At 38.7% G+C, this 25,438-nt stretch overlaps 3 protein-coding genes across 3 annotated transcripts; 2 read left to right on the plus strand and 1 right to left on the minus strand.

Annotated features, from left to right (window-relative positions):
* LOC130725493 (uncharacterized) lies at nt 1-831 on the plus strand. Its single transcript, XM_057576716.1, has one exon. The coding sequence runs from the start codon at nt 1-3 to the stop codon at nt 829-831; it is 831 nt and encodes a 276-aa protein (XP_057432699.1).
* Nucleotides 832-13,591: 12,760 nt separating this feature from the next.
* LOC130724589 (AUGMIN subunit 8-like) lies at nt 13,592-18,727 on the plus strand. Its single transcript, XM_057575861.1, has 7 exons — nt 13,592-14,064; nt 14,170-15,729; nt 15,861-15,980; nt 16,470-16,586; nt 16,673-16,762; nt 17,079-17,186; nt 18,346-18,727. Exons 2-7 carry the CDS (start codon nt 14,380-14,382, stop codon nt 18,409-18,411), a joined length of 1,851 nt encoding a protein of 616 aa, XP_057431844.1. The 5' UTR covers nt 13,592-14,064; nt 14,170-14,379; the 3' UTR covers nt 18,412-18,727.
* A 932-nt stretch (nt 18,728-19,659) lies between these two features.
* Nucleotides 19,660-24,849, minus strand: LOC130724588 (cellulose synthase A catalytic subunit 7 [UDP-forming]-like). Its single transcript, XM_057575860.1, has 13 exons — nt 24,709-24,849; nt 24,419-24,614; nt 24,162-24,319; nt 23,982-24,027; nt 23,749-23,854; nt 23,354-23,620; nt 22,712-23,057; nt 22,352-22,609; nt 22,042-22,254; nt 21,757-21,928; nt 21,470-21,669; nt 20,939-21,292; nt 19,660-20,398 (listed from the first exon to the last, which is right to left on the minus strand). The coding sequence occupies exons 1-13, from the start codon at nt 24,781-24,783 to the stop codon at nt 19,814-19,816; spliced, it is 2,976 nt and encodes a 991-aa protein (XP_057431843.1). The 5' UTR covers nt 24,784-24,849; the 3' UTR covers nt 19,660-19,813.
* Between the last annotated feature and the right edge of the window lie 589 nt (nt 24,850-25,438).

Here is a 25,438-nt window from a genome sequence, read left to right on the forward strand (position 1 = left end):
ATGAGTTGGAACATAAGGGGTGCAGCAGCAAAGGGTGTCCCTTTACTCTTGAAAGATGTTGTTCTGCGACATCAGATTTTTTGTGTAGCTCTCTTTGAGCCTAAAGTTAAATCAACTAAGCTTCCTATCATCATGAAGACGCTGAATTTTGATGGGTCTTTTGTGGTGGAAGCAGAAGGTTTTTCCGGTGGCATTTGGGTCATGTGGTCGAAGCATTGGGGGGCGATTCAGGTCCTCTCATCCCATCGTCAACTAGTCCATCTTCGTGTTAATCCCACAAATGGTTCACCCAGTTTCTTGGTCTCCTTTACGTATGGCAGCCCTAATCTCTCCATTCGGAACTTCCTCTGGCAAGAGCTGCGACGTATTGCAGCGAACACTGGTGAGCCTTGGGTAGTCATGGGAGATTTTAATACATATCTCAATGCACCAGATAAGTGGGGTGGCGACCCTCCTAATTTGTTAGCTATGGGAAAGTTTAGAGATTGTCTTGATGATTGCTATCTCTCGGACCTGGGATTTAAAGGACCGCCTTTTACATGGGAAGGTCGGGGGGTCAAGGAGCGTTTGGAATGGGCTCTTGGGAATGACCAATGGCTTCGATCTTTCCCAGAGGCTTCTATCTTTCATCTACCACAACTGAAATCTGATCATAAGCCGCTGCTCTTGCAACTAAGCCCGACAGATATTGATCATTCTCAACGCCCCTTTCGATTCGTGGCAGCCTGGTTAACGCATAGTGATTTCCCACGGCTAGTTAAACATTCTTGGCAGACTCATAATACTTGGATTCCCGCTTATGAAGCCTTCCGGGCAGATGCAATGACCTAGAACCGGCAAGTTTTTGGTGAAATCGGTCGTAGGAAAAGACATCTCATGCGGCGGCTAGAAGGAATCAATAGTCGCCTACGCATGCAACATATTCCTTACCTCGAAAAGTTGCAGAAGCGTTTGTGGAAGGAGTACCAAACGACTTTGATCCAGGAAGAACTTCTATGGAGACAGAAGTCGAGGGTAGCTTGGCTTAATCATGGAGATAAGAACACACGCTTCTTCCATACATCAACTATGGTACGTCGCAAGAGAAATAAAATTGAGGCTTTGACGGATGAGCATGGGGTAAGTGTCACCGATCCCATTACCCTCCGTTCCATGGCTATCAATTTTTTCCAGCACCTATACACTAGCCCCGGGACTGATGTGCTTTACCATGTCCGTAATGCTTTCCCTACCTTGCCAAGGGATACTCTTTTGGAGATTTCGAACCCGCTGGAAGCAGATGAGATCAAAGCTGCGGTTTTTAGCATGAGGGCGCTAAAAGCCCCAGGGCCCGATGGTCTCAATACCCTCTTCTTTCAATCTCAGTGGGATACTATTGGTAGTTCTGTGGTGCAATTCATTCAGGATTGCATACAACGACCGGAGAAGATCAGAGAGGTAAACGATACATTTATTGTCTTGATTCCTAAAATTGATAGACCTAACCTCTTATCTCAATATAGACTCATAGGTATTTGTAATGTTATCTACAAAACCTTGACAAAAGCTCTTGCAAATCGTTTGAAAGGAGTCCTAGGGGACCTTATATCTCCCAATCAATGTAGCTTTATCCCAGGAAGGCAAAGCTCCGATAATATTATTATAGCTCAAGAAGTGTTTCATTCTATGCGATACTTGAAGCGAAAGAAAGGATGGATTGCGATAAAAATTGATCTTGAGAAAGCTTATGATAGGTTGGAGTGGAGTTTCTTGAAAGACACTCTCTTGGAGGTGGGACTTGACCGAAACTTTTGTGATTTAATCCTTGACTGTGTTTCACTGAGTTCTTTTCAGGTCTTGTTTAATGGTAGCAAAACAGAGTTTCCCTCCTTCCAGGGGCATCCGCCAAGGTTACCCATTATCCCCATATTTGTTCGTTCTTTGCATGGAGCGGCTAGCTCATCAGATTCAAAGGGAGGTGGACAGCTCTAATTGGAAGCCAATCTTTCTCTCTAAGAATGGTCCTCCAATTACTCATATATTCTTTGCGGATGATCTGCTTCTTTTTGGGGAGGCTTCCACGCCCCAGATCGCTACCATGATGAGATGCCTTGATGATTTTTGTGAAGCTTCAGGCCAGAAGGTCAGCAAGGACAAATCCCGCATGCTTGTCTCCTCAAATGTATCTCGGGCAGAAACAAATAATATTAGTAGGATAGCGGGGATCCGGATTACTAATGATCTTGGGAAATACCTTGGGGTGCCACTTCTTCATAAAACTCCCAACAGAGCCACATATGATTTCATCCTAGAGAGGTCTCAGAAAAGACTCTCTTCTTGGAAAGCGGCAACATTAAGCCTTGCTGGGAGGGTGACTCTGGCAAAATCGGTGGTTGCTGCCTTGCCAACATACTGCATGCAAACAATGTTGATTCCTAAGGGAGTGTGTGATAAACTCGACCAAATTCAGCGGAAGTTTGTTTGGGGATCGGAGAACGGGGCTCGGAAAGTTAGCCAAGTTGGCTGGGATACCATTTGCCTCCCTAAAGACCAAGGTGGCCTTAGTTTTCGTCGTACTGCTGACTCCAATGCAGCTCTAATCATGAAGGTAGGATGGGGTTTGATCCACCAACCTAATTCACTATGGGTGTGTACTCTAAGAGGTAAATATGGTTGTTGTAAGACCCTGGATTTTAGAATTAAATATATAAATTAATTTCCAACTCACGCATAGGATTTTGTGTCAGCGTGAGGGGAACCTGACTTTCGTTTAATGTTTGGATTTATATTATGAAGAAGAAAGTTCAGGAAAAGGCTAAGGATTGTATTAAGGTCGATAAAAGTTATAGCACGATTAGTATTCGCTTAAACCTAGGACGAAAACGTTAGTAAACGACTAATTTACACTTAAAGACACGATGAAAACTAATTCCAAAAATCTTCAGAGAAATGTTAAAACTTCTCTAAATCCTTCCATGACAAGCGTTTCGATACGAAACCCTGGAATGTACGAACGTCCGATTCTAGTTCTCGGAGGTTTGCCGAAACCAAAACCCTGATAGCTCAAAGAACCCTAGAATAAACGGTTGATGAAGACTTTTTCTATTCGGAGCTTCAAACGAAGATTCCACACGCGTGTGCCCACTCTAATCGACGTTCCAGATCTTTCTTCAGAAGGAAGTTTATGCATCCGAGGTCAAAATCAAAAAGTGCATAAAGTGCATTTTAAGCCGGTAAACATTAAAAAACAAGCCTCGAAAACCAAAAATCATACTGATATTTCTTTGAAGAATTAGAAGATTCAACGGGAAGAATATCGTGTCTAAAATACGTTGGAATCAGTAGGAAAAATCAGAATCGCGAAATAATCATTTTCTCACGTTTTCAATTTCCTATAAATAGGACTTCAAAAAAATGAAAAAAAATAAAAAAAAAAATCACACAACACACACACACGGTCGTGAGCTTCTTGGAGGAAAAGGAGGAGATTTGATTTTTTTCCAATTCTTGACCGATCGTCGTTCTGTTCGTTGCTACGCGTAGGCCTCAAGGTACTGATGTTATTTCTTTCTTCTGATCTTAAATTCCGTCGCTTTTTGTTATGCCTTTCTGTGCTCCAAGTTTTGAGCTTTTTGTAAAACTGTCCAAATAGGTTGATTTTAGTGTCTAAATATATTCTCTTCGTACCCAAGAGTACTTCTAGCGGGTTATATTTTGCCGAATGTCGCTGAAATGCCGCCGGAATTCATTTCTGTAGGAAATACCCATTTTTGGCTAAAGTTCCGTCCTTTGGGCTTAAAACTCTCGACTGAGCTTAGCGTCAGTAGGATTAGTCGTCATAATCGTCGTTGGTATCGACCTCATCTAATTTGTTTTTCAAAATTTTGATTTTGAGTTTCCGAGCTAAAAATATTGACCAAAATACCCCTGCGACAGTTTTCGATCCGATAATTTTTCTGAGAGTTTCCCTGGCCTAGATATCGCCTAAGAATACCTAGGAATCGATTTAGATCGAAGAAAAAGTTCGGAAACCCTATTTTTGAGAGTGGCCGAAACCTATTTGTTAGGGTACCGTGTCCAAAAATAATTCTTGAGTCTCTATGACCTGAGCCATTGCGTAGCTCTTTCGATTGTCGAAATTTTGGCGCTGGTTTCGTGTCATTCCGAGTTCTGTAGCTCGAGTTATGCACGTTTTAGCGAACGAAGTCTCCGTTGTCAATTTGTGCTTAAATAGGAACTCTGAAGCTTTAAAAGCTTTCTTTACGATTTCGATTAGTATTGTTAGATCGTATTGCTTCTAGTGAAGTTTGTGTTGATGATTGTGTTTCCTTGTTCTAGGTTCACAACTTCCATGCCCAACTTCTACTCACGAAGGTAAGGGTAACTCGGTTTTAGCGCGTCTTTGAGTCTTGCATGCTTTTATCGCACTGCCTGTGTTTGAGATGAAGATGTTTATATTGATTGGCAGATGATTATGTTTATTATGCTTGCTTATGTTGACTGTTTCTGAGGCTTGTGCCAAATGTTTTCTGAAGGCTTCGGCCGAGTAAACTTATTGAGACGTGTGTCTCCGTTTTCTGAGAGGCTTCAGCCGTTTACTGGTTTCTGTCATTGAACTGAGTTGGTATGCAATTGAATTGTGTTAGGTTCGTTGATAATAGGAATAACATGTGGTTACTCCGAATAAATCATTGGTTTGGACATTGTTGTTGATTGACTTGGCATATAGGGCTTGGTCTTTAAGTGGCATTCAGGGGAGTTCGGTTCTCCGTCTGTCCCGTCTTTCATGGGCGTTATTAAGTGGCAGTGGAGTGAATATTTTCACAGGACTGTCTCGTCTTTCATGGGCGTTATTAAGTGGCATTCTGGGGAGTTCGGTTCTCCGTCTGTCCCGTCTATTATGGGCGCTATTTGGTGATAGTTCAGGGGAGTCCGTTTTCCGCTTTGTCCCGTCTTGAGAGACACTATTGATCGATCCATTTTGGTAGCAGCATATAGTTGCATTATAGGGAACTAACACTTGACCCTATGTTGTTGGATTTTGGTTATTGGTTTATTAGTATTATATTGTTGAGGTTTTTTATATCTGATTAGATGTGATTTTGTTTCTATATGATTTGATGATATGTAGTGATATCGTTTATATCTGATTTGAGGTTATTGTCATATGATTTGATTCTATATTGTTGAAGTTGTTTATATCTGGTCTAATTCTATGTTGCTGCTTCTATTGATATCTATCTTTGATTATATTGTTAGCTTATATACGAGTTTAGTTATGTTGCTAGTTCATTTACCATGATAGGTAATTAAATACGAATAATATGATTTTCTCTTTCATACATGGTATTTGCATGGAGTTAACCCTTTCTATTTGCTACTTGTTGTTTGGGCGCTTAACGCTATTAGGCGATGGTGAGCCTTCCGCTGAAGCTTAGCCGTTCGAGTTGGAGACCGTGACCGTGGACGGTCATGTAAAGGTGGATGAAGCGGTTGCTTCTTCCTTTTGGTGGACTATATATGAGTTTCTTTCCCCATCTGAAAACTCTGTTGTTTAAACTTTATCTCCGCCACTGTTCCAGTGAGCGTACTTATTTTGGAAACCTGCTTACGATATTGTATGACACTATTATTATATGTCGGGAACGGGTTGTTGAATAAAGTCTAAGTTATGTATTCAATTATGTTCAGTTGTTTCGAAAAGGAAAAAAATATATTGTGGATTACGAAATAGTCTTTAGATTTTGTTAGGTAACTAATGTGACTCCTCAGTTGAGAAATTGGGGCGTTACAGTTGTGGTGATGGCGTGCTTCCAATGGTGAAGCGGTGCAGTCGGGAGTGTCTTCTTTGGAGAGGGGTGCGCTCGACTTGGGATCACGTGACCTCGGGTTGCATTTGGAAGGTGGGGGATGGTACTACTATTCGGTTCTAGAAAGACACATGGATGATGTCGGGACATGTTCTTCAAGATCTTGCAACGCACCCCATCCCCCATGAGGTGAGTGACTTGTCCCTTGCTCACTTTTATGATACAGGTCATGGATGGAAAATTAATCTCTTCCAGCACCTTCTACCTGCTGCTACCGTGGAGGAGATTGTGTCTTTTCACTCCATAATTCCTAACAGTGGCAGGGATGAAGTCTCCTGGTCTGGCACTCCTGCTGGCAATTTTACTACTAAGTCTGCGTACGAGATGATTACAACCTCCCCAACCCCGCGTCATGCTGAAAGGCTTTGGAAAGCAATCTGGCGGTCTGGCGGTTACAAGGACCCCAGCGAGTAAGGGTCTTCATCTGGAAATTGTGCAACAATGGTATCCTGACTAATGAGATTAGAGTCAGAAGACACATGAGTAATAGTGATCTTTGCCCTCTATGCAGAACTTCGATGGAAAGCTATGCCCATCTGTTTCGCGAGTGTAGCGAGGTTCGGTCCTTCTAGGATTCTTCCTTACTGGGTTGTATGGTAGGAAATTTCTTCACCTCAGATTGGATGACATGGGTAACTGACAACATAACTGGTAATTTTCGAGGTAGACGCGGGATTGATTGGGGGCGCTTCTTTGCATCGGCTCTCTTAGTGATTTGGTGGATGAGAAACGAGTGGGTCTTCAACCAAATCCCTTACAGCTCCACTCGCATTTGGGCTTTGTTGAAGTCTCTAGGAATGGAGCAGATAGCATCGCTCTCTCCTTTGCCCCCTGCTCTATCAAGCTTACAAGGCCAAGTGCATGGAGTCTTTGATTGCAACGTTGGCAATACTGCAGTTTCAGGATGGGTGAAGCCGGATGCGGGTTGGGTGAAGATCAACGTGGATGGAGCTTTGAGCAATAATTTAACCGCCAGCTGTGGAGGTGTGGTTCGCAACGGGGAGGGCCGTTGGATGAAGGGTTTTGGTCGTCATCTTGGCATCCTTGGTGCTGCTAACGTCTTCTACGCAGAGTTGATAGCAGTACAGACAAGATTGGAGCTAGCCATGGGCATGGAGCTGCCGCAGGTAATTGTTGAGTCAGATTCTCTCGAGGTTATCAATATGTTAAGCTCGCCTTCAGAGGTAGCCTCTCACCACTACGGGCAGGTGGCCTCGCGCATCCTCCAATTGCAGCGGGACCATGGGAACGCTATCTTCCAGCATACACTGAGGAGAGCCAACTCCCTTGCAGACTATATAGCTAAGGTCAGCCTTGATCTCCAGCATGGTCTCCATTATTTCGAGTCTCCGTTTGGGGAATGCCATTCCATTCTGAGTCAGGATAATTGTCCTACTGCTGATCCTTCTGTGGATCCCTCTTAGCTTTGTTGTGTTGGGGTTTTCTTTCCCTTCATTGTAACCAAAAAAAAGAAAAAAAAAATTAACTCTTAATTATTTTAATTTAATTTAAATTGATAATTGTTATTAATATATAATCACAAAAACAAAAACATAAAAGAAAACAAGAATATGAAATAAAAGTGGTGGGGTAGGGTGTTGAATTTTATTAAACAAAACCATTATAGTGAGTAAAAGTTGAATGCGTGTTGAATTATTAGGTGGAAGAGAGAGAAGATGATGTTGAGTGTAAAAAATGAAAAAGAAAGGCGTTGAATCTTAAAACCATTGTACATAATCTTATAGAAAGAGTTTTATCTTTAGCATGAGTCAATTTCGACACTTACATGTTGAGTTGTACTACTAGCTCAATCCTAATGCCTTTATATATTAATTGATTTGATTGTTGAATAGGCCTACTATTTGAATCAAACAATATCGAATTAATAATTTTGAATAACTTTCTCACAAATGGATGAAGCAAATATAAGAAAAGTGGAAGCCAGGGCAACAAGTATGGTACTAGACACGATTTTCTTTTTTGATAAAAAGGCGGGTTACTTATTTTAGTTGCCTATTTATTTTTTTACAACAAAAACTTATATTGATATAAGAAATAAACTATGAGAACACTCCTCTCATACTAGAGAAACTGCAAAACTTAACATAGCTTGGGAGTGAGCCTCGTTTATGTTAATGATTATTATAACGTATATATTATAAGTAAAATTTAAATACTTATTTAAAATATCTAATAATATATACCTTTATTTTGATTTTTTTTGAAAGTTATTTCGATTTATTAAAACATTATATATAGGTGACATTTATGGTAATTATATATATAACTAGTATTTTATTTTATTTCATAAATAATAGGTTAAGGGTAAGCACACATTCATGCATGAAGATAAATAAATATGAAAACAAAATAACAAATTACATCTTATATCTGTTATCATAAAAACAAAGAGTTGGGGATATACCTAAGGCACAATATATCAAAATATGTGCGCATCATGGATTAGTGAAAGTTCTTTTCATGATTTGTAATTATCATACAATGTAATGTTTTGTGACCAAGTAAAACATGGTTTACAAGTATATAAAAAACATTTATTTGTTAATTAATTTTAACACATATGTGTGACGAAAGCGCGGAATGCTCCTTCCATGGTGGCAGTTTGGCAACGGCCTACGCAAGGGGTGATCAAAATTAATTTTGATGCTTCTTTCAGGTCTGCTTCAGATATAGGGGCAGGTATGGTGGCCAGGGATCATGAGGGTTTTGTTTTGGCATCAGCAACTGCGTTTCCTTTGACGGCCTCTTCTCCGTTGTTGGTCGAAGCTGCTGCTTTGCGATGGGCTATGGTTCTAGCCATTCAGCTTGGTTTCCGTCGTGTTTGCTTTGAAACAGATTGCTTGCAACTGTTTCAACAATGGACCAAGCCTTCATATGGTGCTTCTTATTTAGTTTCTATTATTAATGATTGTTTTGTTCTTTCCCGTTCTTTTGATGTAATAGACTTTTCTTTTGTTCACCATTCTGGTAATGCGGTGGCGGATTTACTTGCTAGGAAGGCTTCCTCGTTCGCCGGTTTAGTGTGGATTGAGGAAGTCTCTTCTGAAGCGATCTCATTTGTTTCTGCGGACCTTTTGACCTCTGTGTCAGTCTAAGTTTAATGTTATTCAGACATATTTCAAAATATATATATATATATATATATATATATATATCAACTACGTACATGCATGTAATTAGTTGTAAAATATAATTTACGAGTGAACCAATTTTTAACATGGTCCATCATAAAACAGTTAACCATATAATATAATATAGATCTAATGAAATCCAAATTGCCCATATAAATTCATTTACCAATTAAAAATAGAATAAGAAAATGTAGTAGGTATAATTAACATGATTATATCACATTATCACATCACATCCTAAAAGTAAAGAACAACTACTTGATATCAAGCCTTGAAATAGTTGTTGAAACAAATTATATGGTGGGGAAGTATTTCAATAAAGAAAGGTGTTTAAGGTATCCATGTCTGAGTGACAGTGTATACTTTTTGCGTTTACGTTATATAATTGTAGATCTTGACACAATATAATTGCACTTTAATTAAAATAATAATATAAAAGGTGGGCTAAATTACAATAATTAGGGTTAATCGTCTACTTGGTCCCTGTCTTTGTCTCGCCGTCTGAAGTAAGTCCCTCCCCGGAAAATTTGCAAATCTGGGTCCTCTCGTTTGCAATTTGTGTGGAGCAGGTCCTCGCCGGAGTCCGAAGCTCCGGCGAGTGATGATTTGGCTAGCTGACTGGGATTACTTAGCTGACATGGATTTTTAAAAAATTTAAAAATTTAAAAAAATTACTTATCAGATTTATTATTCAAATTAACAAAATTAAACCCTAATTAACTAACTAATTAACAAAATAAATTTCCCCCAAATAAAATAAAAAAACACTCCAGGTCCAAAATCAAATTGGCACTGTCCCTATCAATCCCAAACCTGAATCAACCCTCCACGTCTGAATTAACAATTTGGCTTTCTCTCTAGATCTGGAGGTGAGCTAGGTTTCTAGATCAAGGATCCAAATCTCTGTCTTCTCCTTTGAACACCCAAATCTCTATCTCTAGATTTGGAGGTGTGCATTAAATTAAGGGTTAATCATCGGTTGAGGTTGCAGCATGGGGGTGGGTTGCAGGTGAGGGTGGGGTTGCGAGTGAGGGTGGGGATGGGGGTGGGTTGCGGGTGAGGTGGGGTGGGTTGTGATGGGTTCTGGGTAGGGATGGGTTTCAGGGGTGGGTTGCGGGTGCGGGTGAGGGTGGGGTGGGGATGGGAGTGGGTTGCAGGTGAAGGTGGGGGTGGGTTACGAGTGGGGTTGGGTTGCAGGTGAAGGTGGGGATGGGTTACGAGTGTTTCTGGAATGGGTTTCTGGGGTGTTTCTTCCTCTGTGTGTGATGTTGCAGTGAGGTGATGAGGAAGAAGAAACTGGAACAAGAAGGTCTCGATGGTTCATCTGTTTCGTGTTTCTTCATCTGTGTTTGTTTCTCTGTTGTGTTCTGTTTTCTGCTCTTCTTTTCTTCCCCTTTCAATTTTTGTATGCTCGGTTATGGTGGAGATTGGTGTTTTGTTTTCTGGATTTTGACTTGTGTTTCTGGATTTACAACTCTTGTTGAAGAAACAGTTCTGGAACAATTCTGGGTTCAATTCGCAAGGATTTACAAGTTTTGTTTTCTGGGTTCTGTTCACATATCTGGAACCTTCCTTGGAAGAAATTATTCTTAATTTTATGAAGAAGATGAATAAGAAAATGAAGATGAGATCAATCTAAAAATTTTAGATCAAGAACACTCATGTTGAAGATCCATGTTAATGAAAGATGAATTAGGGATTTAAAACTTATTTATAAATTTTTATTTTTTTTATTTTTTTTTCCTTGACACGTCAGACTCATTTATCCAGTCAGCTAGCCAAATCATCACTCGCCGGAGCTCCGGACTCCGGCGAGGACCTGCTCCACACAAATTGCAAACGAAAGGACCCAGATTTGCAAATTTTCCGGGGAGGGACTTACTTCAGACGGCGAGACAAAGACAGGGACCAAGTAGACAATTAACCCCAATAATTAATAGTATCAGTATGGCCATAATTACTACTTAAAAAGTAATTAAAAGTTGGAGGCGCGAAAATAACTGGACCAACTCTTCTCCCTCCACTTTCAACTGAAACCGTTTTTAATTTTATTTAATTATTATATTATTTCTTTCTTAAGAAAACTTTTTTCGAGTTTCCCGAGAAAATCAAGTTTCATTGTTAAACCGTTCCCTCTCTCTCTGTTTTCTCTGCTTCAAATTCACAAACACAACGCCGCCACAAAAAACCAGTCTCCGACGACCACCGCCGCTCTCTCCGGCCACCTCTTAGGTTAGTCTAGTCTCTCGATTATCCTTTTGTTCTTCTTTGTAGGATGTAGGATGAAGAAGTAATCAACCACTCTGAATTGTTAATCTTCAATTTTGTTTTCTTTCTTCAATTTTGTTCGATCTAGAAAGAACTGAAAATCAGTGATCTTCAAATTTCAGAAAAACAAGGTTCAATTCAATGTACTTTCATAATTTTGTAATGTACCTGTTGTGAGATTCATTACGTACACTGAAACGTGTCTTCAGTAAGCGAGACACGAACCTGTCCATCCCTTTGTTTCTTTCTCAATTTCTTTTTTTCTTTTCTCTCTCTCTCTTTATTTGTTGGATTTCTTAATTTTCATCGACAAAAAAAAAGTAAAAAATGAAATTACGTACTATTCTATTCTATGCTATATTATTTTATATTTTTTTGCAGGAACCGATGTTTCTACATAGTTTTTCTTGTTTCCACTAGGGTGGGTCACTTTAGAATTGGTCCATGGGTGGATCAAGGGTGTGTTTAGTAATTTACAAGATAAAAATATAAAAAAAATTAAACCCTAAAATTTTCAACTCTTCCTCCACTCTAGCTACCAGCCGTTTTTACCATCTTCCTCTCCTCTGATCATTAGATTTGGCACCCCAACCATTAGAAATGTCACCCCACTTACGGAAACTCAGTTTCCGAAATATTTCGGAAATAAGGTTTCCGAAGCACTTTTTTACTCAAAAATGTGGTTTTTTACTCAAAAGTGTGGTGTTAGATGTATTTTGAACTAAAAATCACGAATTAATTTCGGAATCTAAGATTCCGAAATAATTCGGAACTTGAAAATCCGAAAATTAGGGGTGTGAAATCTAATGGTTGGGGTGGCAAATCTAGCTCTCTCACTCCTCTCTGATCTTTTCTGCTCTCCACCACCATCACCTTCTTTTTTTTCCTCTTCTCCGGCCATCTCTGCGGCTCTCCTCTCTCCGCCGCCATCACTTTCTTCCTTTTCTTCTCCGATTCTTTTCTTTTATGCACTTCTCCGGCCACCACCTCCGCCCCTCTCTTCTTCTTCTTCTTCTCTATTTTCTACACCAACCTCCTCTGCCACACTCCGCCCTCTCCAACCCTTCAACCTCCCTTAAATCATCAAAAACCTCACATTTCTCCTTGAAATCCGGCATCCCCGTCACTTCCTGTCATCAACTTCGCCAAATCGGAGCAAAGGTGATTCCTTTTCCACCAGATCGGACCAAAGGTGGCTCCTTTTCTACTTGATCGGAGGAAATAAGGATTTTTTCACACATGCAATCGATTTGAGGTATGTTTTTGCTGTTCCTTTTTCTTTTCTATTGTTTCTTTTACTCTATTTCTAAAACCCTCTCATCTCCCAACCAGATCGGAGCAATACTGCAAGACTGGAGATTCTCAATCAAGATCAAGCTTCTGTTTTTTTTTTTTTCTATGTAATAGTTCAAAAATTTCCCTCTTCTATTATGCAATTTTTGTGTTTTGTTATGTATAAAGAATTTATAAATTCGTAATAAATTTTATTTTCATTTTGTGTTCTAAAAGAAATATCAACAGAATCAGAGCCTTTGATCAAAGCTTCCACGGTCTCTGGGTCTTGTTCAAGCTATATGATTCCATAAATGAATATTAAGCATTCAATCTGGTGGATTCTAGAAGATGAAGAAGGAGAGGAAGAAAGTGGACTGATATCATGGAGAGTTTTTGGTTGGTTCGGTTCTGGGTTCCACGGCGGCAGGGATGTGGAGGTTGAAGGTGAGGGTGGTTCTAGGTCTGATGGGGAAGGGGGAAGATTATGGTGGTATTACAATTCTACCCTTTTAGTAGAAATTAAATCTTGACCATCCATCTAAAGAATATTCTTATATTCTAAGATCCAATGGTGATTAGTGATGGTCCACCGGTGGACCAAAAACAAAGTTGCCCACCCTAGTGGGCACCATAATTTAGATTGGTATTTTCTAACCATGTTACATGGATGGACCACCTGTGATTTCCATTTCCAACCTTCGATTAAATTAAGGAAATTACAATAAATGTGCACAGCATACAAACAAAACTAAAGACATTGTTTACATGAAACTCATAAATAAACACAGTTTAAGTTAGTAGTATATACCATAACGATAACGTAACTGCACTTCTTAACCATTTAGTCAATAGTTCGATTCTTAAACAGTACGAATAATTTGTTAAAAGAGATCTACCCACTTGTGATCTTAGGGTCTTAAGGGTTTAGTTTCATAACTGCCGACGACATAGCTGCCGACTGTGAGAGTATCTTTGATGCAACAAAAGAAAAAGTATATACCATGATTGATTAGTGCTATCAATGATGTGGTAGTTCATATTTGTACTGTGTGCAAGTTCAATAGATAGTTTTGGTGATTGTTGATTGAACCCATTGACAGCACACCTGAACATGGCACACCCGTGAGAGAAAACAAAAAAGGAGAAACTTCTCTTACCCTGCGCACCTCCTCTCTCTTATCCTGCACCAACCATTATCTCTCAGTTCAGTCCCCAGTACCCTCCATTTCCAAGGGGACCCCATTCCCCTGCAAAAACTTCATTTTGTGTTGCAGTTACACAATAACCGTCGCCGAATGGTAAATCGCCGTTAAATGCACCACGTTGTGACAGTTTCAGCGAGTTTCTCTCTCCCATCACCACGCCAAATGTTGGTTACCCTTCAACTGTTCTTGTTGCCATGTCCTGATCTGGTTGGTTTTGGGATTCATTTCATGAGAAAAATCAAAACTTGCCCACTTGATTTTATTCGGTGTGATCATCAAATTCGTTGTTCTATAGATCTGAGTCTCTGTAAAGATGTGCGCTTTTTCTCATTTGTGTAACACCCTTTTCCTTTTTCGACATGTTTGATTCATCTTTTGCTTTTGTATCTGACTTTTAAGGTGTGTTTGCATTTGTGGCAGATTAACTGTACATAAGAGGATCTAGGCCTGCAGCGATACTGACGTGCAAATCTTTCGTCTGACTTGGGTATAGGGGCGAAAGACTAATCAAACCGTGTACCTTTGTGGACAATTTGGTTCATTTCAGGGCACATGATTGTTGCTGCTGAATCTGGTTTTGATTGATTTGATGAGAATTTCTATCAATGTGGTCTAATTGGGATAGGGTGGATGGATGTATGTGAATCACAGCAAGCATCATCACGGAGGCTAAAAGCTGTGGAGACTCCAAGACCACCCTTGGTTCTGGCAGAAAAGAACAATGCAGCCACCGCCACAGCCACCGCCCGGCGTTCTCGGACGAGGGAAGTTACTTCCCGGTACAAGTCACCTACTCCACCCTCCACACCATCTGGCTCTAGGAGATGTCCTTCACCTAATCTCACAAGAACAGCAACGCCTGCAGCATCCTTACAGTTGTTACCAAAAAGATCACTTTCTGCTGAAAGGAAGAGGCCTTCAACCCCTCCTTCACCGCCGTCACGACGACTGTCTACACCTGTCAATGATTCAGCTATTGATGGGAGGTTGTCATCTAGGAAGGTAGCAGCTAGCCGTTTGCCGGAAGGGCATAACCTATGGCCTTCCACCATGCGGAGCTTGAGTGTTTCTTTTCAGTCAGATATCATTTCCATACCTGTTAGCAAGAAAGAGAGGCCGGTTACTAGTGCTTCCGATCGTACCTTGCGGCCGGCTTCTAATGTGGCGCATAGGCAGGGTGAGACTCCATCAACCATAAGGAAGGCTACACCAGAGAGAAAGAGGAGTCCTCTTAAAGGGAAGAATGCTTCTGATCAGTCTGAGAATTCTAAACCAGTTGATAGTTTGCCTTCTCGGTTGATAGATCAGCATCGGTGGCCGAGTAGGATAGGTGGGAAGGTGTCTTCTAGTGCATTAAACAGAAGTGTTGATTTTGGAGATGCTAGAATGTTGAAGACTCCAGCTTCTGGAACTGGTTTTTCTTCACTGAGAAGATTATCTTTATCAGAAGAAGCAAGTAAACCCTTGCAAAGGGCTTCTAGTGATAGTGTAAGACTGTTATCTCTTGTTGCAAGTGGCAGAACAGGAAGCGAGGTGAAATCAGTTGATGACTGTTCGCTACATGATTTAAGACCTCACAGATCTTCTACACCTCACACAGATAGAGCAGGACTATCGATTGCTGGGGTCAGATCTCAGTCTTTGTCAGCTCCAGGATCACGTCTGCCCTCACCCAGTAGAATCTCAGTGCAATCTACTTCTAGTTCAAGAGGTGTCAGTCCATCTAGGTCAAGGCCATCAACTCCTCCTTCTAGAGGAGGGGTTAGTCCATCTCGGATTAGGCCTACCAGTTCATCCATTCAATCCAACGATTCAGTTTCAGTGCTCAGCTTTATTGCTGATTTTAGAAAAGGAAAAAAGGGTGCAGCCTTCATAGAAGACGCTCACCAATTACGGCTTCTCTACAACAGATTCATGCAATGGAGGTTTGCAAATGCGAGAGCTGAGGCTGTGCTTTACATCCAAAATGCAATTGTACAGGTATTGCTGAGTATCTTTGACAACCTGTCAAATTCTTTTTCATGTAGTTCTTCGATAATGTATGTGAACGATTACAGATATCAAATCACTTGGGTAATTGGTTTTTACTAGAACTTGTTTCAATGGTGCAGAAAACTCTATATAACGTATGGATCGCTACTTTGTCCCTCTGGGAGTCTGTTACTAGGAAGAAGATCAATCTTCAGCAGCTGAAGCTCGAGCTAAAACTGAATTCTGTTTTGAATGATCAAGTAATGTTTCTCATTACTGGAATATATTATTTATATACCAGGTTTTTTTTTATTGTTCTTAGTAAATCACTTCTTACCCTTTTACTCCTTATAGGATAATTTAACTTGAGATAGCTATTGGTAAACTTATAAGTGATGCAAATATATGTAAAGCAAGAGACTGACCCCATGTATTGAAAAGTTTTCTTTCTTTTAGTTTCTAATTATAGGTTATTCATGTTTTAGTTTATTTAAAGTTATTAATTTCTTTAAAAAAATGCAAGTGCTTATGATTCTGTTCAAGGTTAAAGTTTTTGAAGGGTAACATTTGATAGAGTTCTAGAGGAGGGCAACATTTTGATCTAGATACTGGTATTGTGTGAATTAAGCTTCTAACTTCCCTTGCTATATAAATGTGTGCTGCTTTTTCTTTCCTTCTTCAGCTGTTTTAAATTTTAACTCCTAGTGATACATATTTTAAATGGGGGCCTTTTGCAATGAAAAAAGCAGATGGCCTACCTTGATGAATGGGCTACGCTTGAGACAGATCATGTTGACGCTCTATCCGGTGCTGTGGAAGATTTGGAGGCGAGCACCCTTCGTCTTCCTGTAACTAGAGGAGCAATGGTATGTATAGTGGTCACTGGCCAGCTGTCCTTTTATTTGATAACCGGAGAAGCACCTACTTTATTACTATGTTTTCACTTTTACAGGTAGATATTGAGCATTTGAAGGTTGCTATCTGTCAAGCTGTTGATGTCATGCAAGCAATGGGGTCTGCAATTCGCTCTTTATTCTCACAGGTAAATAGAATTTTTCTACAGAATTTGTATAGTATTTACTACAATCGATGAGGATAAATATAATAAATTAAGGTTATAATGATTTGGACCAACTCCCTAGCACGTCTTTCCTGTCATTTTGTAAGCCAGTGCATTTGCAATCCAACCTGTTGTCTTCACTGGTTGCATGTTCATCTTTACCTTTGATATCCAAATTTTAAAATTAATTTTTTGGATTCCTTGGTTAGGGGCCTGCTAGTCTAATTTTTTATATCTTTGTTAGATCACATAGTCTACTCTTGGTGCTTATATCATGTTATTTTTGTGTCTGTGATAGGTGGAGGGCATGAATGATTTAATTTCTGGAGTTGCTGTTGTAGCAACAAAGGAAAAATCCATACTTGATGAATGTGAAATGCTACTGGCTTCAGTAGCTGCTTTGCAGGTGAGAGTCATGATATATGATTTAAGAATCAATTATACACGTAAAATATCTCAAGCTTACACTTAAAAGTCATGCTGGATTCAGGAATCACACTAATATACTCTAGAAAGATCACCAGGGTCATATTTTCAATTGTAATTTAACTTAGTGTCAGTACCTTACTATGGTAATGATTGAAATATATTAGTTCCTTTCTGTTTGGTCTGTCTTTCTTTCATGGTGTTAGCTGCGCATTCTAGCAATTGTGAGAATTCAGGTTATGGAGTTTGCTTGTGATCCCTCATTCTTCACAGAAGTAAACATGTCCTATTTTCAGTTGAAGGACTGATAATCAGCGTATTAGACAAAAAAGTTGTATCTTAAAATGATTTTGTTGCTGAAACTTGAGCATGTCATTATGTAAATATGCTTCTGAGGGTCAGAATATTTTTGTCCGACGATTGTTGCAAAAAAATTCCTAGGATATAAATAGAATTTCTGAAATTCATAAAGAACTTATTAAGTGTAAGGTTTACTGGTGTTATTAGACATCGTCATTTATAACTTATTTATTTTTCAAATAAGACTTTGATCAATAATTGGTGGGTTATAAATTTTAGATATTATATATATCCTTGTTTGCACAAATGTTATATGACTTCAACCTAAATGCATGCCCGTCTGTTTAATTAACAGCATACCTTGAGATTATCCAGTCTAAAATGTACTATAAATGATGCAGATCTGTTCATGTTTAAATAACAGTATACCTTGAGATAATAAAAGAGCTACTTTCTTGATCTTCAGTTAAAATTTCCCACTTATGATGTATTTATGAGGTTTTATGCTTCTTTATTTAGCCAGAGTTGACGAATGAGAATGAAAATGATCATGCATGGGGCATGGTTTTATTGAATTGGATTTGGTAGCCTGGCTTGAATCTATCTTCTCATTTTTCTGTGGTTATTATTTTTCATTGTTTCTTATATTATGAAGGGCTTTAACTAGATTACCTTTTTTTTCCTCATTCCCATTTATGGTGCTTGAAATATAGTTGATATGCATTTGTCAATTATCTTCCTGTGCACTCCCTTGTTTCTTACATTTTTCTTCAATTGATGCATAGATTGAATGCAATGTTTCATCTGTGTTAGTTTCTAACTAGTTTTGGCAAAAGCAGGTAGAGGAAAGTAGCCTACAGACGCATCTAATTCAAATCAAGCAAGTTTTGGGGATAATCAACTAGTCAATTTCAACTTAAACACACATGAGCCTGACCTGCTGCCAAGCTAACAAGTGATAACTTTTCTCTCGCGGCTTCAGCCATAGTATCAGTGTCTAATATTTTTCAGGTTCTTTACCATTGTAAATTTTAGAATAGGTATTTTTCCTGTTAAATATGCTGAAATTGATATTATTTTGTTACCCCATATTTTTTTTTCTTCATTTTCCCTACACTAGAGGCCGGAGGCTTCCACTTGTAATTTGTATCAAGCACAGGAAAAGAAAATGAAAATGAAAAGGAATGGAGCAAAAATTGACACCCATCCAAATTTACTCTCTGCTTTTTTTGTCATATCTACCAACAACATTGTGATTTTATGGCAGAAGTTTCTCAGCATGGGTGAGGTCATTATATGCTAATTCTACTGGCTGTCTTATTGCAAGTGGTCTCAATAATAATATCATTTAGTGTGCTCTATAATCGGCAAGTTAGTCAGCAACAATGTTCCAATCACGAAACCCATGGGAGAACCAAACCACTCATTCTCAAAAATATGATTAACAATTTTGAATATATTGTGTGATTTTAAGAGAGATTCTGCATCATCTACTAAAACACATAACAAAATATTACAATTTTCATAAAGCAATTTGAAAATTAGCAGACATTTATTATATAAAATTTTACGAGTTTAATAACTATACGCCATCAGTTTAAATAAATTCCACACACATTTAAGTAAGTTTCACCATTACACTTTAGTACATTATAATTAAATTAAAATTTAAAATGACCAAAAAGAGAAAAAACAAAGTGATTGAACGTTTTACCAAGTACATTCTAATTTTATTGGGTGAAATTAATTAAAAGTATGCTAGATACTCTGTATATATCAGCAAGCTTTTGTTATTTCACAGCACTAATTTTGTGTTGCATTAGAAGTTATAACTGCATTTTGTCCTATAGCTTTTAAGACATGTCACCATATCCTGGTCCCATGTTGCATCTGAACTTTCTAGCAAGGCATTTAAGGAATCGGTGTGAATTTTATTTTGGACTGTAAGCAAGAAGTCACCACCATGTTTCATCTTCTATTCAGTTATCAAGTGTTCTTCATATTTTCTTTTTTGTTATTATTTTCCCTCACCTGGAAGATTGAGTATGTATCTCTTTCTCAGGTTTCAATCAGTATAATAACTGTAAGTACTATTTTGAATCTTCAGTTGCATAAATTAAGTGATGATCACAACCTCATTTGCAGCCAAAAAAAATCACAAGAACACTTTATTCCTACTTACAAAAATTAAGTACAATGCTCTCCGCTATCTCCTTTCCCTTATTGAAAATCAAAATAGAAAAATAAAATGACATGTTGCACGTTGTTTCACAATTCACTCTCACATTATTTTTGGTAAAAATGGATTCAGCAACTGATTCCACATTGCTTTACATCAGGCCCCTTTGTTTTCAACACAAAAGGGTCAAGCCTTACCCAAACCAATGAGAAGATAGAAGCCAAAAGCACAGACCATATGACAATAAGAGTAGGTGTCCTGTTCTGCCTACCCATCAAACCTTTAAGGAAGGGATAGAGATGAGCAATAACCCATAAAGAAAAGAAGAGCTTCCCAAGCAGTGCTCCATAAGAATGTGCACCACTGTTTATGGCATCTGTGAAACCAGCTACAACACCAATGAGGTTGATTATTATGATTGTGGTTGGAGGTACTAGCAGTGCTGTCCATCTTATGGTGTAGAGTTCATGAAACTCTTCATCATCCGGGGCCTTGGATACAACACTGAAGTTTTTGTTGACTTTTTTAGCCAGGCCTCCCATAAGGGCTTGTGCAACGGCAAAGAGGTGTGCAGACACACTGCCAATGACCCAGAATTGCTGACTTCTCCACCACTCCTCTAGGCTAACTCCACTCCATCTCAACTCAAGAATAGCAGATCCAAAGATTGAGATGAACAGGGAAATGATGATCATACTTGCAAAAGTGTCTACCTGGACAGTGAAACAATGAGAAATGGCTTCATCAGTAGTGAAACAAGAACTTGAGAAGAATTTACAAAGACCTCAGGAAACGGCTTAAATAAATTTTGCATGTGTCTAGAGTAATCTTAAAAGGCCTATGTTTCCGCCAAGTCGTATCTGATAGCTAGCACTTTTTTATCACTGATAACAAGAACTTGAGAAGCATTTTGAAAGACCTCAAGAAAAATTCATTGCAAAACCATCAAAGAAACTAGATTATCTTTAGGGAATGCAGTCTAATGTTTACTCATTTTACATGCGTGATATTCAACCCTTGCAACATGCATTAATATTCATTTAATCCAGCATGATCATTTTAAATGTATCTGACACTCATGTTAGAGGTTATGATTAGATTATCTAATGGTATAACACCTTCCTTTTTGATAAAGCCATATCCATATTAAATGTGTTTGATCCATATTAAAAAGATAACTACCAGTAGGCCTAACAGAATCTAAGCCCAAATTAACAATGATAAATATAAATTATTAGAAGGGAATTTTTTACCGATGGTGTGATGAATTTATCAGTGAGCAAGCAAATGGCAGGAATGAGACAATATATTAGGAGGGGTATTGAGCTGAAGGGGTAGACAGTGCTGTTAATATAGGCAATCCTCTGGAGCCCCTTGAGTCTTCCTTCCTTGAAGCCATACCATATCGGGCAATGGCGGCTGAATAGGATCTCAAGTGATCCCACTGCCCATCTGAGCACCTGATTAAGTCGTTCGGTAAGGTTGATAGGAGCTGTGCCTCTGAATGCTGCTCTCTTTGGCATGCAGTATACAGATCTCCAGCCACGAGAATGCAGCTTCAAACTTGTAAGAACATCTGCTGCTATAGATCCATAGCTCAAACCTACCTGTGAATGGCAAATGTGAATATGTGATCAAGCATGTTTCAGTTGTATATGGAAGGACACGGAGAAAAACTGGTTTTTTCTAATGGTGAATAAAGTGTCCACATGTGATTGTTCAATCAAAGAACTTGATAGAAAGAACAAAAAAAAAATGATCAAGTTTTATCTTTTCTACCATACCTCATATCCCCAGAGAGTTCTATCTTCATATCTACAACTCAAGACATGAATGGCTTCTTTAAGCAGAGCTTCCTGACTTGAAGATGGATCAACACCACCTTCTTCTGTTAATGAAGAATTCATAAAAAGTGTAGAGTTCCCAAATTTATTTTCAACATTCATATGTGACTTCAATAGCTGCTTGTCTTCATCTGTTGCTTCTGAAAAAAGAACAGAAGTTGTAGACATGGAAAGGGAAAAGAAATTTGTTTTTGCATTTATGTAAAATCATGGAGGATTTTGCTCACCTTTTATGCTTCCATCCTCTCCACTTTCATCCTGTTTTGAGTGCACTTGTACTTCTCGTTGGCGTTTTGAAGCCTTTGGAGGATCAAAGCCATTTAAAGCTTTCCTTCTGAAGATACATGCTGAGCCAATATAAGCAGGTCCCTGAAGTCCATCTTGGCACCTCAAGTTAATCTGCAGAAAAAAGAACAGAGAAGGGGGGGGGGTACCTTATCAAATTTCCATTCAAATGAATTTTAAAAAACAAGATCAAAGAGAAAATTTAGTGCTAAAATGGTTGCACTTACATCAAATAAAACAGTGTTTTTGTTGGCATAACGATCATTCCTATCAAGGCTGTCAAATCTTAGTGGAAACTGGACAAAGCCAATGCTATTCCCAAATTGTATGTCCATAAAGAAACACATAGCTTCTCGCACGACTTTGCTGTTATTCACATAATGATTGCAATCCAAGTTGAGCACAAAAGGAGCATTGCTTAGCACTGCTGATACACGAAGCTGGAAATTCAGGTTGAAGAAAATCTTACTTCAGCTTCATGAGAATGAGAAAAATATAATCTGAAAGATAGGACGAGAAGGTTTTGGGAATGTTTACCAAGGCGTTCATTGCACCAGCTTTGCTATGATGCTGAAATGCTGGCCTTTTCTCTCGAGAAATGTAGATAAGACATGGAAGCTCATTACCTTCATGGCCTTCACTATGACCAAGAAGGATTTGTATCATGCTTGGATGATCTTTTGTATTGTTTCCTGGCCATGGTGTCTCGTCTTTCAGAGTCCAACCTTCTGGGGGAACTCTCAAGGATTTTGCTACAAGTGCATTTATCCTCACCTTAAATTCTTCATATTCTCTCTGCCAAGTAAGTACCATGAAGCAATGAAACTTGGTTCTTCACAACTGCTGAAGCATAATATTCTTAAAAAAATTGGGGCATTGAATAGGGTTACTTCTTACCTTCATAGTACGGCGTTCTTTTACATAAGTGGACTGAAGCGTATCCTTCAGAAAATCTATCTTCTGTGAGAAGTACCTCTCTGGTGCTCGAGGTTCTGCAGAGAATTTTTTGCAAAAAGGTACCCACTTTCGAGCAAATTCAGCAGTTTCCTGAAGAGCTTCAAAGGTGAGCATGGAAGCTCCATCATCAGAAACGTAGCATGAGATTTTGTGAGCAGGATAATCCAAGGCCAAGATTGAAAGAACAGTATTGGCTGTAACTAGAGGAGGTTCCTTTATTGGATCTACAGTTGTGACAAAGATATCAACAGGAGATAGCATATTCGGCTTGTTCTCCGGTTCAAACCTGCATACAAGTTATAGACATTTAGCTTACAAATTCAGACTTCAGATCTTACAGAAGCAGATGCAGAATCAACCATATCAACACCATTCTGTTATTTACTTTAGACCTTAGAATTTATCAGTGGAAGTGAATTAAAGAAAAATATTAAGACATGAACATTGTATAATGTGTTGTCAGTGACTCAATTGTTTTAATAGCCTATGTTATTTTTATTACTTTTTTACTTGGTGTCAACTCTTGCTCTTGAAAAATGAAAGTTAGCTCCATTTGGATCTCAGTAGAGAAATTTAGGTCACCTGATTGAAAGGCGATCAAGGTATGTCTCGCGGTCAATGGGAAACCATTTGGGAAGCTGATCAACTATCCATGACAATGTAAGCCAGATTTCACATACTACAGAAATTAACCAGAGTCCAATTGCATCGGGCACTGGGTGGAATATTCTATACTGAATGAAGAGTAGTAGAAGGAGGAGCCGAGTCACCACCATCATTCTATAGGGACTGAGTCTGCCTGAAGGTATTGCTACTTTCCTTGAGAGTGGCTGTCTTGTTTCATCATTCCTGCAGCATTGTAATATGACAAGATACAAAGCATCAATTAGTTTAGGATTTTTCTTGAGTTCAGGACACATGGTTGTTAAAATAGTATTACAAGGTTTCTAAGTTGGGAAGGGTGTGATGGTGCATACATGTTCTTTTCAGGATCAACTGGGGCAGCAGTTTCAGGCCATAGGTTGCCTTGATTCAACTTCCAGTCATCTGTTTTCTCCTTGTCATCCAATTTTTCACCACCTGCTTCATTAAAAAGTGATAATTATAATAAGCACGTGTTCCCTTTTCTCTTTTGTTATTGTAGCAAGAAGAAAATTCCACTTTCCTCATAAATATATTCATAACTTCACAAACTAAAGGAAAAAATTACCAGGTTCTACAATGCTGTAAGAAGATATGGGCAGCTCCCCATTCACCTGCATGTTACATATAAATAATATATAATATTGTAGAAAGGATTAAACGAATGAATTAAATTAACTGGATAATTAAATGCTTGCAGAATTTTGTTTCCTTCTATAAGGCATAGATTGGCCTTTGCTGAACCTACCAGTAATGGTTTAGCATTCTCATCATCATCTCCATGTTTCATCTTCCCTTGCAGCATCTCTTCTTGCTTGAGCTTGTACTTTTCTTCTTCCATTTTAAATTCCTGTTCAATATCATCCACATCATCTTCATCTTCATCTCCAGACACTCTTGGGCTTCCTTTGCACAGCAAGAAATAACACTCAACCCAGAAATTACAAAAATAAAAAATATTCATTTATTCATGCTTGATTGATTGATTGAATGAATTCTAATTACCTTTGATTCGCTTGTATCTTGTATGGCACTGAGGGCAACCTTGAGTCCCTTCCCTTCTTTCATACTCATAGCACGGCCTGCATACCGGGAAGCCACACTCTTCACAAGCTACAAACAAGTCTCCGTCCACAGTAAGTCCCACAGAATCACCACATATCTCACAAAGCTGTCCATCTAAGTTTTTCACTTGCTTAGGCTGCAAAAATTTAATAATATATCATTCAAGCATATAGAAAATGTCTCAAAATTCAATACGAAAGACACATCTTCCTCATTTCTCTATGGTGTACCTCATCATTTCCTTGGATCACCACAAGCTCATTGCTGTTATGAGACCCTGCAAATAGTCTAGTACTAGCCTCCATGGTGGGTGGGGAATGAAAGTAGAGCAAGTATGGATGAGTGAGTTGGGGTTAACATATATAATATTACTCTTCCCATGTTCTAATTAAGTTGAAGTATAAAGGTGCTTGTTTTTCATGTGTCCACATAAGGGTACTATCATTGGTTGACAGGTTACTAATGACTTGAAGGGTTGAAAAGGTTGAATTGAAGTTATAATGCACCTAAATTTAACTTGAAACCAGTGAAAAGTACTTGTTTGAGAAATACAGCTCAATGTGGAGACAACATCTTTCTGAAGAGGGCACGTTTTTGTTGATTAAAGTTCTCCCCTTGTTAAGGTACATAGGTGTAATAAGCATATCAGGTTTCAGTATCATTATGTTTATACTACAACTGTAGAAGCTGGACATTCTTCCTAAGATGTTTGACGTTTTAAACCTATTAGTGTTGATCCTTATGCTCAAATTCAGATCCATGTTGCTGCATAGTTATGAAACTCAACCTTTTTCTGGATACTGAGATCCTATCTTGATGTTTACAGAAGGATAAGATGTCTCCACCTTGTTTCTTCACCTGAAAGATATAAGCTCCCACCTTTTACATTCAATTAACATCATAGTTAGAGTGAAGCCAACCATTTATTTGTTGAATTTGACATGATAGCAGTGATAAGGA

This window comes from Lotus japonicus, chromosome 6, assembly GCF_012489685.1.
Source record: "Lotus japonicus ecotype B-129 chromosome 6, LjGifu_v1.2".
In the NCBI taxonomy this organism is placed as follows: domain Eukaryota; kingdom Viridiplantae; phylum Streptophyta; class Magnoliopsida; order Fabales; family Fabaceae; genus Lotus; species Lotus japonicus.

Excerpts from the sequence above, each read along its gene's own strand:
- LOC130725493 (XM_057576716.1), top strand. The coding sequence starts at position 1 with ATGAGTTGGAACATAAGGGGTGCAGCAGCAAAGGGTGTCCCTTTACTC.
- LOC130724589 (XM_057575861.1), top strand. The coding sequence starts at position 14,380 with ATGGATGTATGTGAATCACAGCAAGCATCATCACGGAGGCTAAAAGCT. Across the intron at positions 16,763-17,078 it reads TTCGCTCTTTATTCTCACAG|GTGGAGGGCATGAATGATTT; the intron begins GTAAATAGAATT and ends TGTCTGTGATAG. Across the intron at positions 17,187-18,345 it reads CTTCAGTAGCTGCTTTGCAG|GTAGAGGAAAGTAGCCTACA; the intron begins GTGAGAGTCATG and ends TGGCAAAAGCAG.
- LOC130724588 (XM_057575860.1), bottom strand. The coding sequence starts at position 24,783 with ATGGAGGCTAGTACTAGACTATTTGCAGGGTCTCATAACAGCAATGAG. Across the intron at positions 24,028-24,161 it reads AGAATGCTAAACCATTACTG|GTGAATGGGGAGCTGCCCAT; the intron begins GTAGGTTCAGCA and ends TGTAACATGCAG. Across the intron at positions 22,610-22,711 it reads AAGAACGCCGTACTATGAAG|AGAGAATATGAAGAATTTAA; the intron begins GTAAGAAGTAAC and ends CTTACTTGGCAG.